Source organism: Lutjanus erythropterus, chromosome 14, assembly GCF_056507025.1.
Source record: "Lutjanus erythropterus isolate fLutEry1 chromosome 14, fLutEry1.hap2, whole genome shotgun sequence".
NCBI classification, from domain to species: domain Eukaryota; kingdom Metazoa; phylum Chordata; class Actinopteri; order Lutjaniformes; family Lutjanidae; genus Lutjanus; species Lutjanus erythropterus.
The window spans coordinates 33,758,988-33,777,685 of NC_139330.1; the positions used below are offsets into that span (position 1 = coordinate 33,758,988).

General features: G+C 37.5%; 2 protein-coding genes across 3 annotated transcripts; one reads left to right on the forward strand and one right to left on the reverse strand.

The window, feature by feature from the left end:
* Nucleotides 1-620: 620 nt before the first annotated feature.
* On the forward strand, nucleotides 621-8,348 carry LOC146315851 (uncharacterized). 2 transcript variants are annotated; one of them, XM_084735612.1, is made up of 2 exons: nucleotides 621-826; nucleotides 5,890-8,348. In XM_084735612.1, the coding sequence occupies exon 2, from the start codon at nucleotides 5,946-5,948 to the stop codon at nucleotides 7,266-7,268; it is 1,323 nt and encodes a 440-aa protein (XP_084591738.1). In that variant the 5' UTR covers nucleotides 621-826; nucleotides 5,890-5,945; the 3' UTR covers nucleotides 7,269-8,348. The 2 variants fall into 2 exon arrangements, with proteins under 2 accessions (XP_084591738.1, XP_084591736.1); XM_084735610.1 differs by lacking the exon at nucleotides 621-826 and adding an exon at nucleotides 1,490-2,258.
* A 3,953-nt stretch (nucleotides 8,349-12,301) lies between these two features.
* On the reverse strand, nucleotides 12,302-18,681 carry LOC146315852 (ribonuclease inhibitor-like). The gene is made up of 5 exons (XM_084735614.1): nucleotides 18,303-18,681; nucleotides 17,839-18,012; nucleotides 16,123-16,296; nucleotides 13,134-13,180; nucleotides 12,302-13,008 (listed from the first exon to the last, which is right to left on the reverse strand). The coding sequence occupies exons 1-5, from the start codon at nucleotides 18,356-18,358 to the stop codon at nucleotides 12,446-12,448; spliced, it is 1,014 nt and encodes a 337-aa protein (XP_084591740.1). The 5' UTR covers nucleotides 18,359-18,681; the 3' UTR covers nucleotides 12,302-12,445.
* Between the last annotated feature and the right edge of the window lie 17 nt (nucleotides 18,682-18,698).

Genomic DNA, 18,698 nt, shown 5'->3' on the forward strand with positions numbered 1-18,698 from the left:
TGAGATTACTTTAATCGAGTGTTAGTCAATGTGGTAACATAACTGATCAGTTATAAGAGTTATTATCCGCTGGTTTCAATCAGCACTGACTGCAAAAGTGAAACAACCTTATTATTTGTGTATATTTTGTGATTCTAACCAGATTAATGTCAGTGTGGTTTTTTCTTCTCATATGTGTTACCAGTTTAAGATAAGACTCCCCTTAGAAATTATTTATAAACGTTTTATAATTGGGTTATTAATTATATAATAATAAAATATTTAAATCAAGTTATATCATAGTTTTCACAGTGTTGGTTCACTGCTTGTCAAGATTCAGTTTAATATTACTAATGAGTTACTACTATTTAAAATTGGCAAAAGGGAGCCTTAAAGGGATAGTTCACCCAAAATGAAAATTCTGTCATTATCTATTCATCCCCATGTTAACTGAAGGTCGGGGTTAGTTTTATAGTCCACAAAATACTGCTGGAGTTTCACAGGAAAACGTAGGTCTCTGAAAGCCCCAACATGCCAAGCTGTCTTCTAAATGTTATATACACTGTGTTTTAGCCTGAATTTTCACTGTACAGCATGTTGGGACTGGTCACCATTCATTTACATTGTTTACATAAATGACTAAGACTGGTTAACCAGTACACCAAGTAAACAAAGATTACCAACTGCGGAATTCTGTCGTTCTATCTGATAGTTTTATTTGTGAATATGATATGTCAAATGAAACTTTATGACTATTAAGATGAGCTGACGGTGGTTAAATGCAAGTTACTTATTACTTACGACAGATCTAAATGCAGTGATCGGCTGCCCACGTTTATCTGCACTGGTAAGCCTCAGTTGTCATTGCTAACTTTGCTTCTTTTCTTCTTCTCCATCAGCCAGCCATGACATTTTCCCTGTTGTCCACTGGATGGCAGCAATATCTCACTGAACTATTTATATTTATTCTGTATTACTGTTATCTTATATGCAGGATTTCTGTAATGTTTTAATGCTCTTTCAAACATGTAAAGCACTTTGTAACTTTGTTTAGAAAATTGCTGTCATAAAGTTTATTATCATTATTATCCTTATTTTTATTAATATTATTATGCTATATCATATACTGCATATCATTATAGTGCAATACTGTCGCAAGAATATGCAAGAGAAATATGATACTGTCAGATATCAGATACAGAATATTCTAATTATATACTTATAGTTGTCTGTATTAATGATTATAATAATTAACACATTTTTCTGACATGCTTTTGTACTGCTTACTTTTACTTTACTTTGTAGCATGTCTATATTTCCATAAATATTTGATTTGGGTATTTCTGTCATTGATAATCCTTTCAGATATGGGATGAAATAAACCACTTTTATTTTGAGAATCAGCAACGATGTGGCCCGAAGTGACCCGAGTAGGTTTTTATACATCTTAAACAGTAAAGTCAATTGAACAGTAGGGAATACAGGTGGGGCAAGAGATCTGCAGCAGATCAGAGTTAAAACTTTAATGAATTTGACAATTAGACTGAGTTGAGTATTTTTTTGTAATTTATTAGACAAACGGAATCAATGACAAGGATTTAATCTCTTGTCTACACTCCGGAGCAGGAAGTGGCGGTAATGCACGATGGTTGCCAGGTCAACCGTCTTTAAACAACTAAAGGAAGAAGAAAGACAGGAAGTGTGCTTGTGGCTAACATGCTAATTTTCCCGTTACGTACCTCGTGCGTTACTATACCATGCAATTGGAGTGAACCAACACAACCTGTATGTACGGACAAACTTGTTAAAGTGAACTTTGTGTGAACTTTAGGGATGTTTCAGCACAGACTAATCTTCTGTTAGCCAAGAATGCTAAAGGAAGTTAGCATTGCTTGCTAACAGGAAATAGACTCAGACCGACCATCACAGTGCGAGTCGAAGTAGCTGTAATAAAGACCAAACTGTAATTTTCATGGAGCCGAAATGTCCACATCAATCTTTCTGAGCAGACACTGTTCTGTTCCCTACATTTGAACATGTAATATAACAGAGTTATCTCCTGGTTCCCTATGAAGCTAATGAAGTTAACTTAGCTCGCTAGTGTTAGCAGGACGGACGCAAACGTAACCTAATTTAGCAACACAGCTGCACATTAGGGTGAGCACTGTAAACTGTTATAACGGAGTGTGTGTGGAGGAAAAGTTGCTGTGAATTCGGAAAAATGTCAGACGAACCGCTGGACGCCGTTATCAAGCCTGAGATCCCGTCACCCACAGCAGGTTTGTGCACTTTCATTAATATTCTCACTTTAAACTGCTGGGAAACCAGCTGTGGTGCACGAAGTATTCAGATCACTATAAGTGAACTACCTATAATAACTATAATACCCCACTGTGAAAATACTACATGCTAAAATCCAGCATTCATAACCTTACTTAAAGCATCAAAAGTGGTCATTGTGTAGTAAAGTCATCCCTGTCAGTGTGTTACTATTACATATATTTTTGAATTAATATTACTGCTTCATTAATGTGTATGTTACATTTTACTGCTGTTTAAGGTGGAGTTAATTTAACTACTACATATAAAGTTGGGTAGTTTAATCTACAGCAATGCATCATAATTTACAAGATCATCATACGTTTGCACTGGGGTTGGACAGTTATCACAATATTAGCGAAATCATAAAATGGCCAAGTCTAATATCCAAACAGCATTTTGATAAGGTACTGCTGCAGAGACGCCCTGGCCTTAAAATCTTATTCTCCAAATGAAAGAAACATGTTAGTTTGGTGCAGAACCCAACAAATTTCTCATAAATTGTGTTGCCAAAAATGATAATTGTATTGCAATTTCTGTCAAAATAATCACAGTATGTATTTTTTTTAACCATATCATGCAGCCCTAGTTTGCCACTAATTGAGGATATCATTGTGAGGTATATTGTGGAATAGCCTTAAAATATCAAGATATGAATTAATAGCCCTATAACTGCCAAGCCGTTTCAACATACATTCATTTTTTAACCATATAACATCAAATGCTGGTTTAACACTTAGGTGTCAAAAAGCAAAATTTTATTGTGGACCAGAGATGCTGGTCAAAGTCAATTAGAAGTCAATTTTTGCAAGTACATGTCAAGTCCCAGGTCTGTTATGGTTGAAATGAGTGTTCTATCATCTGCTCTGTGTAACTATATAAGAAATTTAAAGCATGTACTGTAATATCGTCACACATTTATCTATTAGTGTACATTAGCTGTTATATTTCAAGCTTTTTTTCTGAACAGAGAGAGGCAGGCTAGGAAATGGATATAGATGAACAGCTATTTTTTTTTTTTTATCAGCTGCTCATGGCTGTTAAAACCTAATATTAAAAAGAGGTCATGGCTCTGAGTGTATCAAAGAACCAGCAGCAGACTGGACATTTAGGTAATTTATTTAAACATGGTATCACCTCACTCAAGTCTTGTTGATTTCTATCTTATCAAAAATAAAATAATAGCACACTTATCAGTACTATGGATATGTATGTACAAATGAAGTTACAAACCTGCTCTCCAACCACTTCATGCCTCCTGTCCCCGCCTGAACCTGCCATTAGGGATGTCCCGATACAACTTTTTCACTTCTGATATGATACCGATATCGTTCCGATACGATATCAGCACGAATCATACATACTTTTATTTCTTATTTTGTAGTGTGGAATGTTAGACAAGGCTTGATCAAGTGATGTTACTCAAACAGAGAACAATAATCAGCAACAGTAGGTATGAGAAAAACTGACTCATTTATTATTAACCAATTGGTTACATAAATTTTAACCTTCAACATAATATCTACAGTATTCTACAATTGAATAAAATAAATACAAAATTAATTAGAGGACCCTGAAAAATAACCTAAATAAATCCAATAAAAACAAATTATACTTTTAAAGTGCAAACAATTCAAGTTCACTTCAGTTATTTTTTACTGTCAGTATATGGTGGAGGGCGGGGACAAAAACAACAAAAACAACGACACAACATTGTCCACTGTCCAACTGCTCAAAGTTAAGAGTTCACAGCTCCAGGTTCACTGACTGTGCCCAAAACAATGTGATCATTGCTCTTAGTCTTCACTAAAAAAAAATAGAGTGTAAACAAAATAAACATATCACTCTAATAACAAGAGCAGAAAACAAATAATAATCAGTCAGTTAACTAAACTGCTGACTACCCTTGCTACTCCTCCATCTCCACTTTCTGCAGTCCGAGCATGATGTGGAGATTTTTTTTAAGAAGATAAGCATTTTGACATGCTCTGCTGTCAGCCTACTCCTGTGCTCCTCGATGATAATTGATGCTGTGCTAAAGAGCCTCCCACTCTCGACACTCATGCAGAGAGCACAGAGGAACTTAGCTGCTGTTGCTGCCATGGTGGGGAGTCGAGCTTGGTTGACTTTCCAGTAATGTAAAGGATTGTTCTTACGTTCAATAGGAGCCTCACAGAGGTAGCTTTCCATTTCACAGATTGCCCCTGGGGTGATTTGCTCAGAAGGACCTGCTGCTGTGCTGCTCTCCTTCAGTATCTCATCAAAGATGCTGCCAAGGCTGCTGCTGTCGGTGGTGAAGCTAACAGCATTTGCTTTCTCCACATATGCGGCAATACACTTTTGAACTTCTTTATGCATCTGGGGTATAGTTTTGTCGACAATGTAGTGGCGGCTAGGAATAATGTAGCGAGGCTCGAGGTGCTCAATTAAGCGTTTAAAGCCGACATTACTCACCACCGACAGGGGCTGGTCATCGAGCACAATAAACTGGGCTATCTTTTCTGTTATAGCCAGTGGCTTTTTGCCGTCCTGTGGGAGTTTGTCACGCTTTGCAAATGTTTCGGCCAGCGTTGGTTGTTTGAGGGAGCCAGAGGTTTGTTGTTTCTTCGCCTCGGTGGTCTTGCGAAAATCCTCATGCTGTTTTTTGTGATGCTGCTTCAAATGCGTGATGAGGTTGGTCGTATTAAACTTTACCGGTTCTGTGCCACCATGGGAAACTTGTGCATGACAAGTGTTGCACTCAGCTGCAATGTCTTTGTCTGAGTTTATCGTAAAATATTGCCACACGGCCGACATCACTTCTCCTGCAGTACCGCACACACATTGTTGTTATTGTGATCATGTGGGCTCTGCATGCTGGATCAGGGACGTAGCTGTCACAGACCGATTGGCTGGATCCGGGTGCTCTTCTTCTTTGGCATTTGTGGCGGGCAGCACCAACGTTAAGGTGCATTGCCACCACCTACTGTGTTGGAGTGTGAACCAGAGTCACCTATGGATAGAAGTGCTGGAGCAGAAAATGGACTGCTTATCGGAGCGCTTATATCAGAGATTTTATATGCAGTCCGATAAAATCCGATACTCGATTTTTGGCTGATATCGGACCGATCAATATCGGATCGGGACACCCCTACCCGCCATGCCCGTATCAGAGTCTGTCCAGAGCTGCTGTAATGTTAAATCTGCTCAGGTGCTGTATTCCCTGTCAGACGGCCTCCATTGATCTCAGAGGTTGTATTCCCGCTAGGACTACTAACTGAGCTAATGTCAGCTGCAGCACAGTTAGAGGCAATATGCCATGGGGGAAAAAAAGGTAGATAGTGCAACAAATCCCCCAGGCCAAACAGCAAAGCTCCCAAAGAAAATTTGAAACGTTTTTCTTTCAAATAAAAATGTGGTTGACGACGATTCTTGCCACCAATTACATCAACTACTAGGGGGCAGCTACTGTAAATATAATCAGTTTGTATCCTAATATATACAAATTGTGGAACATTTCATCACACATTTAAACATGTAGTTGTGCCAGTGGTCTAGATGCTTCCAGGAAATGAATGTTTTCTAAAACATGTATTTCCTCATTCTCCACAGGCATCAAAATAGAGCAGGAGTGGAGTCCTAGCCTGGACCAGGAGGATCCACCAAAGATGCCACACATCAAGGAGGAACAGGAGGATTTCTGGACCAGTCAGGAGGGAGGCCAGCTTCAACGGCTGGGGGAAGCTGATATCATCAAGTTCACATTCACTCCTGTCCCTGTGAAGAGTGAAGAAGATGAAGAAGAGAAACCTCAGTCGTCACACTTTCATCAAAGCCAAACTGAACCGAACGGAGATGCAGTGCACTTGAAAACAGAAGCTGACAGAGAGGACTGTGTAGGTTCAGAACCGGCCATGAACTTTTATACTGATAGTCATTTACAACTAGCTACTCATGACAAGACATTACAATATTCTGAACCTGAGACTGATGAGACTGACAGTAGTTTTGATTGGGACGAGACCAGGAAAGTTCAATCAGTTTTAAACCCTCAGCAAAACAATGAAGTACCAGTAAGGGACAAGACATCACACTATTCTGAATCTGAGAGTGATGAGACTGACAGTAGTTTTGATTGGGATGAGACCAGGGAGTCTCAGTCAAGTTTAAACCCTCAGCAAAACAATGAAGTACCTGTAAGTGATATGAATTGTAAAAGGAAAAAAACATCAATGAAATCCTCTGAATGTTCTACAAGCTTTGGCCATGATGCACACATGCAGGAACGCAATGGAATTGAAATAGAATTGAAACCTTTTTGTTGCTCAGTTTGTGGTAAAAGATACCAACGGGAGGAATCCTTTACAACTCATATGAGACTTCATTCAGAAGGAGACCATTTCAGCTGCTCAATTTGTAAAAAAACTTTTCAACAGAGAGGGAATGTTGTCGCGCACATGAGAATCCACACAGGAGAGAAACCATTCAGTTGTCCTTTCTGCGATAGAGGATTCGCACGAAGCTCAAGTTTAACCTCACACATGAGAGTTCATACAGGAGAAAAACCTTTCACATGCTCAGTTTGTAAAGCAAGTTTCAGTTTCAGAAGCAATCTAAACTCACACATGACAATGCATATTGGTGAGAAACCATTTAGTTGTACACTTTGTGATAAAGCGTTTGCACGAAGGGAACATCTGACACAGCACTTGACTGTTCACACAGGGGTGAAACCATTTAGTTGTTCAGTTTGTAGTAAAGTTTTTCGAGACAGGGGAACTCTGAAAAGACATATGACTGTCCACACAGGGGAGAAACCATTTAGTTGTTCAGTTTGTGGTAAAGTGTTTAGAGTTAAAGGAAATCTGACCAGACACTTGAATGTCCACACTGGAGAGAAACCCTTTAGTTGTACTGTTTGTGATAAAAAATTTACTCAGCCTCATATTTTGAAAAAGCACAAGTGTGTTGGTGAGAAGAGTGAAAACTAAATGAACCTGCCAAGATGCTTGTTGAACCAAATTGTTTTAGCAGGATTGAAATACTTGGGGCAAGATTCATCAATTCAGCACTGTGATACGAACTCCAAAATGTCATGTTTCATATTTTCAGTTGAAGATGAAGCCATATGACAATTTTAATTCAGTTTTTATTATATCTACATTATTTTGTCATTTTACTGAGAGCTGTGCTTTCTGATATTACATCATTATTAAAATGATTCTGAAAAAAATTTACAATTTTGTTATTTTGGGCAACTTAGAAGTCTAGGCAAACTCTTATGTCACACAATTTGACAGTTGATTTGTTGGATTTACTCAATTTCTTTTAAAACACAGAAAACAGTCAGTGAAAACATAAAGCAGGAGTTTTGTACAACAAAGACTGTGTTTGGAAGATCCCACTTGATTTGTCTAACTCAAACTGCCATTAGGTCTGTTCAGTTCTTATCGTTAATTTATGCAGGTCGGGTTCAGGAAGTTCACCAAAGGTCGTCTTAGAAGACTCTCTTCAACCAGCAGCAGAAGTTGCTTATGTGTAAAATGTCACTGAGATAAATATGAACTGACATGACATGACTCTCCACTGCTCTTTTATTTTGTTTTTGTTTTTTTATTTATTCTTTTTTTTTTTCAGCGTTTTTCCTTGTTTCAGTTTAGTTTTTATTGTTTAAAAATGTTTAGTTTTAGTTTGGTCATTTTAGTTTATGTATTTTTTGTTATAATATAGGAGATATTTGTGATGGGGGAAGATTTAAGAAGTTCAAACCCAAATAGTTATGGGAAAAGTCATTTATATCAGTTTCTAGCGTGTTTTTAATGATGAGTAAAAAAGGATGTAGGCCACCATGATGATTCTGTTCATAAACTCAAATAATATAACAGTGTCACAACAAACAGATGAATGAAAAAAAAAGTCATAGGAAATGTTTGCCCAACATTTTTCATTTGTCAGATTATGCTCACATGCTGATATCCATTAACTCAGGGTGTTAGTGGTCTGCTTTGAGGTTTTGTGAATCTTTTGTGGATATGACAAAGAATAAGAAATAAAATAGACAATCCATCTGGTTCTGCTGCATTGATTTTTAATTGTCCAACATGAGTCAGGTTATGGTAGTACACGTTTACAGTGTTGGGCAAGTTACTGAAATTTCATAAATAATTCAGTGTGCTTGACGAGGCCCACTATATACTAGAGAAGCAATTTCTGAAGAAATTGCGGGTATGAATGCCACAAGCTGAAGCCATACTGCAATGCTGCCTTGAATACAATAAAGTTTGAATTATTTGAATGTTTGTTGAAAGGCTGACGCCAAACTGAATAGCTGCCAAGATAATATAATAATGTTTGAATTGTGTAGAATATTTGAATATTAGTTAAAAAGCTGGAGCCACACTGAATAGCTGCCATGAAAATACAATAATATGAGAATTATGTTAAAGAAATGGAATGTTTGTTAGAAAGCTGAAATAAATAAATCTGAAGAAAGAAAAAAGGAAAGAACTTTACATGAAGCAGAAACTTTGAATTTATTAACAGTTAAAAAAGACTGTTGTCTAAAATGTCCAAGTTGGACACAGAGAGACAAAGACAGATTGGCAGGCAGAACAACAGAGACAGGCAGACACACAGTCTTTTTAAACTGTTAATTTCAAACATTGAGCAGCTTCAGGTGTAATTGTCTCTGTATGAGGTTTTAACTGCTAAGAACTCAGGCTGGTGAAATTGACCAATCGCCTGTGTGCAACAGCACATTAAAGTTTGAATACTGAGATGACCTAACTGCTGTTGGTTCATTCAGCCAATCGCCTGTGTGCAACGGCACATTCAATTTTAAATACTCCAAAAAAGGCAAAAATTGAGACAATGTACCTCTCAACCTCGAGCTGTTTCATGAAACACCATAATTGCTACAGCTAAAAACCACATACAGTGAGTGAGAGGACAAGATGCTTTTCTTCCAGAAATGTTGGCTCTCACTTAACATGGGAGTGAATGGGGCAGTTGGTTGGTTGCAGACTCCTGCTCACGTGGAATTGACATGACTGTGGTAGACTTGGTAGACTGAGTATACTGGGTAGGAGGACCTGCTCATTTATGAACATCAGCCATATCAAGTATACTCAGTCTACCAAGTCTACCACAGTCATGTCAATTCCATGTGAGCGGGAGTCTGCTGAGTCTCCACCAGTAGCACCAAGTCTACCACAGTTAAGTAAATTCTGGTCGAGGGGGGTGGGTGGTGTGATTGCATTAGTCTAGGGGTTAGTCTCCATTGTCGGTTGTCCTAAGGTTGATGGTTCAATTCCCCATTCTGCTTCATGCTAAACCTTCCTGCTGAGGGGTGGAGGACCAATTACAAGTAAAAGTACTGGTGTTACATATATATATCTAAATGTTGGTGTCAGTCACCTCTAGAAAGGGTTACAAATTTTATGCATTTACCTTAAATCATAGTTGAAAATGATTATTAATCATTAATAATTGATATGATACAAGCACATTTTTCCTTTCTGTTTTTTTGTCTTTTTTTCTCATTTTAAGTCTTAGTTTAATTTTCCTTATTCAACAAACAGCTCCACCAGACAAAACATCAAATGAGGTGAAGTTACTGCCATGACTATTCAACCAATCAATACATTTTTAATTGGTTAAATTTTTAACAGCAATTAATTGATTAATAATTAATCATTATCATCCTTACTCCAAATGTGTGCTGCTGCAGTGTTTTGTTTTGTTTTTCACTTGTATGTCATGTTTTTATTGGCTTGTTTGTGATCAGATCACCTGATTGCCAAATCCAAATTGCAGAACCAGAACCAAATCACAATTTTTTTGAAAAAGGAAAAATGTGTGAGAAAACAGTCTTATAATGAGGTAGTGTAGAGCTGCAGAGATGATCTGAGCTAAAAATCTTCTCCAGGTCAAAGAAAACATGTTTGTTTGGTTCAGACCCCAATAAATATCACATCATCACTTTTTTTTAGTAAAGTCAGATGCAAGGCTATAAAAAAAATACTACTACTACTACTAAAATAATAACAATAATAATGAGAAGAAGAAGAAGGATAATTTTCTGATGGATTATGAATGACCAGAATTCAATAACTTTTTATGACTCTTTAAAGCTTGACTTCTTCTTTTAAATTATTTGTATCTAGGGAACCATGATAAATTTTGCAGCCCAGGATGGGAAATTTCTGAATTTTTGTTTATTATTCTGACACTCAAATTACAGCTGACAAACAGATAAAGCAATACTGAATTGATCGATTGTGTCAGGGTTTATGAACTCTTAGGCAAAATCTTCTATAAATGCCAAAATATGTTTGTGAAGTTTTTTGATAAACTTTACAAGACAAAATATAAATGAATATAAATATAAATGAATCTGAAATGTTAGATTTGGTTTGGTCAGAGCTGTGGAATATTAAATCATCCATCATTACTACAGCTTATATTGTCTTCACACACACATAGATATATAGATATTGATAGACAGATAAAAGTCACATTATTAGTTACAAAGCCAAATTCTGAGATAAAAGCCCAAATAATCAGATAAAATGATAATCAACGATTCACCGTTGTAATGATTTAAACTCATAATTATGGCTTACTATAGGGATATTGTTTTTACTGGTGTTTATCATCTGCCATTATAGGAAATCCTTCATTTGCATAATTCTCGCGAGATTTGCATATGTTGTTTCTTTATTGAGCACATTGTATAAACTAATCATGTTTCATATTGTGGTTTGAGGCAACAACACTGTGGTAAAAAAAAACAAACAAACGTCTGTATCTATGGTTTAATATACTTGGTTAGTGCTAGAGAAATTTATGGTTTGTCTCAAAACAGTCACTCTCGCGAGAACTGTTGCAGGTCTGGGGTTTCATTTTATATATGCGATCTTAGATATTTGCTTTCGCTCAGTACTCATGCACAGGTGGCGTTGATTTACTCTGACAATAACACAAGGAAACCTTCACAAAAGCGATATAAAACGACATGTGACGTCCCACAATAATCTCACAATTTTCCCTTCATTTTAAATTTGAACTTTCCTTCATTTATTCAGGTGGAATGGGCGCTGTGCGGTTTGTTTATCCGCCTCAAACTTCATGTATCTACAGGTGTTGTTAGCTTAGCTGTTAGCCACCTAGCAACGGACGCAGGGACTGTTTGTGTTTGTGTGTCCATTCAGCCTCTGACTTACCTCAACACTTCAGTTCTGTCATGTACTCACGTCTGGGTATTTTCAGAAGGTGTGACCTTTTCAGCTGGGAAAAAGAGCACTTTGGACCCAAGGCCTTCATATATCACTGCTCCATCATTAACGCACAAGTGGATCTGACTATAATTACATCTGTGTAGTCTGTTAAATTTACATGATGCTGATATATAGGCTATTCTTGAGACAGCCTTATTCTTTCAGCTGCACCCGGCAGTGTCAAGCTGACTTGAAAAAAAAAATATAATATTAAATACATTTACTGATCATCTGTTTGTCATCTCATTTGCAGACAGATGATCAAACATATTAATTGATGTATTTGTGAGTGCAACCCTCTCTTCTTTATATGGATACATTTACAAAGATGAACTGGGTGAAATGAATGAAAGTGACTTCTCTGACATTATTTGGATAACAACATCATCTCAGATTTGGCCCAATTTATTTTGTGCCCCAAAATATCTATAAAAGAATTAACCAAATCCAACATCGGGGACACAGATGTCTGTGGGTCTGAAGTCAGATCCAAAATATCATCAGCAAAAATTAAAACAGCACGTTGGCCCATTGTGAAACCCTTAACAGATTTATTTAGTCTTATAACCTCTGTAAGGAGCTCCAGTGCAATAATAAACAAGAGCAGTCAGAGCTGATCTTCGTTAATAGTGTTTCAACTATAGTAGGAAAACCCAAGAATTCAGACAGCTGCATAGTTTCATAAAGGTGCATAGTTACATAAAGACAAAAACTTTACTGAATGCAAAGACTCAGTGTTCACTCAGTGTTCAATAATGCACTGCTACAACAGCCTCCATTTGCCTGCAGTGTTTCCAGTATATGCTGAAGCTGCTGCAGGGATTTGCTCCCATTCAGACACAGGAGCATTAGTGAGTTCCAGCACTGATGTTGACCAATCAGGTCAAGATTCATGTGACTTTGAGTCTGTACAGACTCAGACCCAGAGAACACAGAGCCACTGAGGAACCGAACCACCAGAACCCAAAGCCAGGATAAAGAGGTTCAGTGAATGTGGTGTTGAAGGTGTAAAGGTGGATCAGTGTGTCAGAGGAGACTCTGTAGAAGGACAGAATGCCAGCAGGACAGTCCACATACACTGCTACTCTGCCAGAGACAGAGCAGGAGGAGGAGATGGACGTTCTTTTGTTATTGTGACAAACAGTGTAACCGTCGTCAGAGCAGTTCAGACTCCAGGACTGATCATTTTCTCCAAACCTGGTGTCAGATTGGTTTCCTCTCCTTGTGATTCCTCTGTGTGTCACAGATATATAAACTCTTCCTGTCCACTCGACCTCCCAGTAACAGCGACCAGTCAGAGCATTTTGACAGAGCAGCTGCATACAGCCGTCAAATCTGTCCTGATGATAAGGATATGGCTGATCCTTCTTCACACGTGTTGCCTTCATGTTGTTGTCAGACAGTTTGATCTTTTTGTTTACTGTGTTTGTGTCGATTGTGAGTTCACAGTAATCTGATAGAGAAAACAAAATACAACTCATCTGGTCATGTATTGACAGTTTGATGACATTTGAATGAGTGATGTCCAATTTTGAAGATGGTGATGATGATCATGAATCAAATGAAAAACACACTTACACTTCCCCAGACCTGGTCTCATACACTGGAATCCATCAGGCTCCAACCTGAAAGAAAGAAGGTGAGAGCAGCACATCCTCTTTCAGCATCTAAACATGGACCAGGCACTGCACCAAGATTTCAATTTTGTGTGGGTTCTTCAATTACAAAAGTTAACACTTTCCAACTGGTAATCTCCCTTTAACAAAAATGACTGATATCATGCTGTGGAGGGCAACTAGCACTTCCAGTTGATTATGACACTTTAAAATCTTTTTAAAAACATTTTCAATGCTGAGGTAGCTTATTATTTCGCTGCGCAGTTTGTATTTATTTCAAGGGGCACAGGATAACTCCTTATGTATATTTTCGCGATGGATCAAGTAAATCAATACTTCAATTCATTAAGAAAACTTACATTTTAATTCCTTTTAATGCATTTTTGTTTTATCCGGCTGGATTACTCTTTAAATTGATTGCAGAGAGAGGGTAAAACGGAGCAATCAGAATAGTGGGTGAGCCCCAATGACTTTTAACAGAAGAGAGTGAGGTGCACTGCACTGTTCATTCATAAACTTATCTGTCTATGCTGGTGAAGGTAATCTGAAGACAGTCAAGTCAGGTGGGAATATTTAGCTCCACCTCCCATCTTGTCTACATTTTCTAGTTTCGCTTTTGTTTTAGTTTTTTGTTCATGAGAAGCTATCTTGAAGAGGGAGTGGTCGTTTCTCTACAATCACATTCCCATGTGCAGACAAAGAGGGACAGAATTATCATAGGGTTATTGAAACACTCAACACACAGAAACAGCAAAAAAAGCCAGCTGTACAAGTGGGTGGGCCCAGGCCCATTAGGCCCACCCACAATGCCACGCCTGACATGGACATTGCATTACTTTAACAACCAAAGTACATGGGACACGGAAGTATTGCAACACGTCTGCCATACCATACCCACAGCAGAGGACGTCCATTATAACTAGCAGAAGCTGTTACTCTGACCACGGAATCATCTTGTCTCTTTTTTTATGCAATGCTATTTTTCCTCCACATGTGCCTACACGGCCCTCCAAAAGGTTAAAAACTATATATTCTTTTTAAAAAATAAGTTCAATCTATTTAACACTAGCACTACCATGATTCCATAATTACTAGAATGACCATAGCCGTCATTCTGACCACTTATACGAGACTGAACTACTAAATGTCATTTTAGTCACGTCTCATTCATGTTTGAAACTTCAGTTGAGGTTTTTGAATGAAGTGTTGAATGAAGTTTTGAATGTCTCATAATATTTGAAGATCTCATCAGCCTAAAAAGTAAAAACAATTCTTGAACTAATTCCGCAGTTTGAACAACTCATCAGTTTAAATGGAGCGCTAAGAGAATAGTTAGTCTACATAATAAAATCTTTTCTTTAAGCAGAATGTTTGCTCAGGTGACAATATTCTGAAATGTGGAAATGATTAAAGATATCTTTTTTTTCAATAGTTTTTGACTTTTGGACTGGATTTACTGGAAATGTTTGGATCACGTGAATCAGACACAATCCCACACAGCCGCCACTGAATCTAATTCTACGAATAGTATAATAACGCACCATATAATATTGGCGTAGCCTCATCTTTATCTGAAACTGTGCAGAAATACTGGGTGAATAGACATGCAAGAAAAAAAACAGGCTGTGCAGCATTCAAATGTAATAAAATATGAACAAACTCAGCATAATCAAGGCTCTGAAGCATGGCTAAAGCCTCATTCTCCTTCTTCCTGACATTTCATTGTGATATTCTTGAAAGTCTTCTTTCCTCCCTGGTTTTAGCTCAAAGTTAAAGCTAGGTTTTAGCTTTGCAAGAGTGTGGAAAAAAATAGAAAAAAGTTGCTAGGCAATAATGATAAATGATAGTGTTATGTTAATGCAGTCAATTTGACTGCCGTGTCATTTAAGGTAGAAATACTCAGAACTCTTTTGAGTTTTGTAATTTCAATAAAATAAGGTTAGAATAAAATATATGCACATTTAATAAAAGTCAGTGTCCTATAGGTAAATGGTTTTCATTTCAAACAACAAAAAAATGCAAAATTTAAAAGCAGTCAAACTGGTAGTTTCAGTGTCAAAAATATCTCACTGTACCACAGGCAATTGAACACAACAGAGCAACATCGTCAGTGTTTCTACATTGCACATTAAAATAAATTTATCAAATCCCTTCATATCCATGATTCAATGATCCTGTACTTGATCTAGTGATGTATTTAGTAATGAAAGCTCCACAAAATGAAAATGTCTGCAGTAAAAGTCAGCAATAAAACTGGTCTGCTCTGGAAGTGAAAGCACCAAACAATCTGCAGCACTGTCCTTGTTACTTTCCATTAGCACCCATGCCTGATATAGTCGGATTATTAACACGTGGAACCTGTTCCTGTTTTTAGTAGTAACTTAAGGTAGATTTTCTAATCGTTTCTTTATCATTCCCCATGTTAAAAGTGATGTCAGCTCCCATGCTGTGAGTTTAAATTTTAAGTCAAGTACTTAACTTCAGCAAAAATACTGATTGCTCAGTGCAGGGAAAGTGTTGATACAGTGGTTAGTGATTAATATGCATCACAGCTCACTTTGAGTATACTGGTATTTTTGTGATCATGTATCTGACGTATTAAACAGTTTTAAATTAATAGTTTTTGATCAAATTTTAAAATATGCCAACATTGTCATCATTCTAATGTGCTTTATGTGTGTGTTTTTCATGATTATGATTGAAGGAAATCTTAAGGAGACACATATTTGATATTTATCTTAAATAACTTAATTGTAATGTTAATTGAATAGTTGTTTGCTTATTAGATAAATAAATTAAGATTATTCGATTGCATCAACAAACTAATTGTTTGGTGCAGCCCTACATACAACACTCATGTCCACGATTAACCAAATAGACAGAGAAAATATTTCCAGCTCTTCCTCCCCCATCAAACTGATTTTCTGTGGCTGCAGCAGGCCTCTTCATACCTGAGAGTTTCCAGTCTCCAGTGTGGATCCCCCATTCGAACAGAAAGCAGCTTCACTCCTGAGTATCGTAGATGATTGTAGCTCAGGTCCAGCTCTCTCAGATGGGAAGGGTTTGAGCTCAGAGCTGAGGCCAGATAACCACAGCCTCTCTCTGTAATCAGACAGCCTGACAGCCTGCAAACACACAAAACAACACATGCAGCAGATCATCTGAGCGTACTGCTGCGTCAGTCAAAGACCAAAAGAAATTGTACTTTAAAAAAAAGACAATGACTGAATCAGGAAGTTAACACTGTCATGTAAATATTAGAGTTTGCAGCCATGCTAGCAGTTCTGTGAGGCTGCAATTAAAAATGTTACATGGTTCATTTATTTATCATTGTACAAACCAGGGTTGTAAAACGGGATGCTAGTTGTAGTTCTCTTCTGAGTGGCCGAGGTCTAAATACTCATACCTTGTTAAAGGTAAAAGGATGTGGATCTCTGAGTGCAGTATAAAGACAAGGTTTAAAATCTTTTAAAATGTTGATTTATGAGGGAGCTTTTTGCAGACAAACAAAAATGCAAATCTTGCAAAAATCTGATGTAATACAAGTCAAGCTAAATGGCCAGCTTTCAGCAAAAAGTGTAATAAGAGTGGGAAATAAAATCATTTTGCTGGTAAATGCAGATCAGGAGCCAGCAGGAAAAGTAAGCAAGTGCATGTTATCAAGTGAAAGAGAGTCACAGTCAGAACCAGCAACTTTGTGAGGAATGATGATTTACAAAAAATGAATCAAACAGGATGATTGGATGGATATATCACTGACTGACAATGGGCTGAATTTATCACCAGTTGTTTTTGGGGGGTCAGTTGTTTTTTTGGCAGATATTTTTCATTTTATATTGCTAATGTTAGGATCCAGAGTGAGAGCCGCTTCTCTGTAATGTGCTGTCATTTAGTGGCACAGTACACTCTGGCATAAAAGACTGAAGAAAGCTGAGATCTCTGTTCTCATGTCTCTTTCTGATCAGTTTAAGTTCTGTAAGTAGATACATCTACCTTTGATCAATATGCCAAATGTAAACCACACTTTGAATTTTTAACATAAATCAAATGATGATTGTCACAAAAGGTTTGGGTGGGACTCTTCAAACAGTTGTGAAGTTTGGAGGAGATTTGACCATACCGAAGTTACAACTTCCTGTTTAATGGAAAAAAACACTGAAATTCAATGGCATGGGCTCGCAATTTAGCATCACAAAGATCTTTAAATTGCATGGACCCAAATATGAAATCAGATTAATTCCCTAGCAGAAGCTTCTTAAAGTACAACACATGGAAATGGAAAAAAACGCACAAACATTGCACTGTACATTCAAAATGGCTGACCTGTTGGGTTTAGGGTACAACTCAATGAGAGTCTCATGAGTCTGGACATGATTCATCTGACAACCAAATTTCATAAATCTAGGTGAAACCATTTGGTCATTTTGCCATTTTTCTGCAGCAGAATAATAATTGCTACAAAAACAACAGGCTGCTTGGACCCTTGGTGCTGGCACCCTCTGAGCTTCGACCTTAATGATGAAAAATCCTCATGGAGAGCAATTAGGTCAAATCTACAGTCAAAGTTTCAGTAAAGCGCTTTTGACAAATCATATGAGCAGGCACAATCCTGTTTATCAACTAATATAAATCAGGTTTTGGGTTGATGTGGGTTGATGAATCCTGACCTTAAAGCTTCCATTGTACAGTGTGGACTCCTCAGTCCATCGGACAACAGCTTCACTCCTGAATCATGCAGGTTGTTGTTACTCAGGTCCAGCTCTCTCAGTCTAGAGGACTGAGAGCCAAGAACTGAGGACAGAGCTTCACAGCTTCTCTCTGAGAGGTTACAGCCAGGTGCTCTAAACAAGAAATAATGACCAAGAAGACAAATATTTCTGTTAAAATGCTGAGTGATACAATATAGCATAAATAATCTCTTCCTAACATACATGAAAATCCTTGCTGTTTTACTCTAAATTCATCCCTGAATCATTAATAGATATCCAGTAATCAAAATAATATGATAGTAATGCATAAATTAACCTTCCCCAGAGGTCTTGTTTTGTGCTGTAAAATGTGTTAAAATTCTTAATCTAAAATGTAGAGAAATAACTCAAATAATGTAAGATAAACTGTGAACTGATCTAACCTTAGAGTTTCCAGTGCACAGTGTGAACTCTCCAGTCCAGCCGATAGCAGCTTCATTCCTGAATCCTTCAGGTTGTTGTAACTCAGGTCCAGCTCTCTCAGACTAGAACTCTGAGAGCTGAGAACTGAAGACAGAGCGTCACAGCTTCTCTCTGATAGGTTACACCCAGTAAGTCTGAAGAGACAATAAAGAATGAGACAAACAGATCATTATTACCGAATTTGGAGTATATGTATGTCTAAGTTATGAAGCATCTATTTGCACCCAGGTGAGAATAATGACACAGTAGCTATTTAAGTATTTACATGTGGCCCCCTAATTTGGCTGTAAAGAGCAGTCCAATAGGCAGGAGGTTGTGGTGGATGACTGGGTCAAACACAGGGCTTTCATCCAGGA

Bases quoted from the DNA above. Each gene is read 5' to 3' on its own strand.
- LOC146315851 (XM_084735610.1), top strand. From the start codon at position 2,201: ATGTCAGACGAACCGCTGGACGCCGTTATCAAGCCTGAGATCCCGTCA. The intron at 2,259-5,889 runs GTTTGTGCACTT...CATTCTCCACAG, and splicing joins GATCCCGTCACCCACAGCAG to GCATCAAAATAGAGCAGGAG.
- LOC146315852 (XM_084735614.1), bottom strand. From the start codon at position 18,358: ATGAAGCTGCTATCGGCTGGACTGGAGAGTTCACACTGTGCACTGGAA. The intron at 16,297-17,838 runs GTCAGGATTCAT...GTGTGTTTGCAG, and splicing joins TGTACAATGGAAGCTTTAAG to GCTGTCAGGCTGTCTGATTA. The intron at 13,181-16,122 runs GTATGAAGAGGC...TCTTTCTTTCAG, and splicing joins TGGAGACTGGAAACTCTCAG to GTTGGAGCCTGATGGATTCC.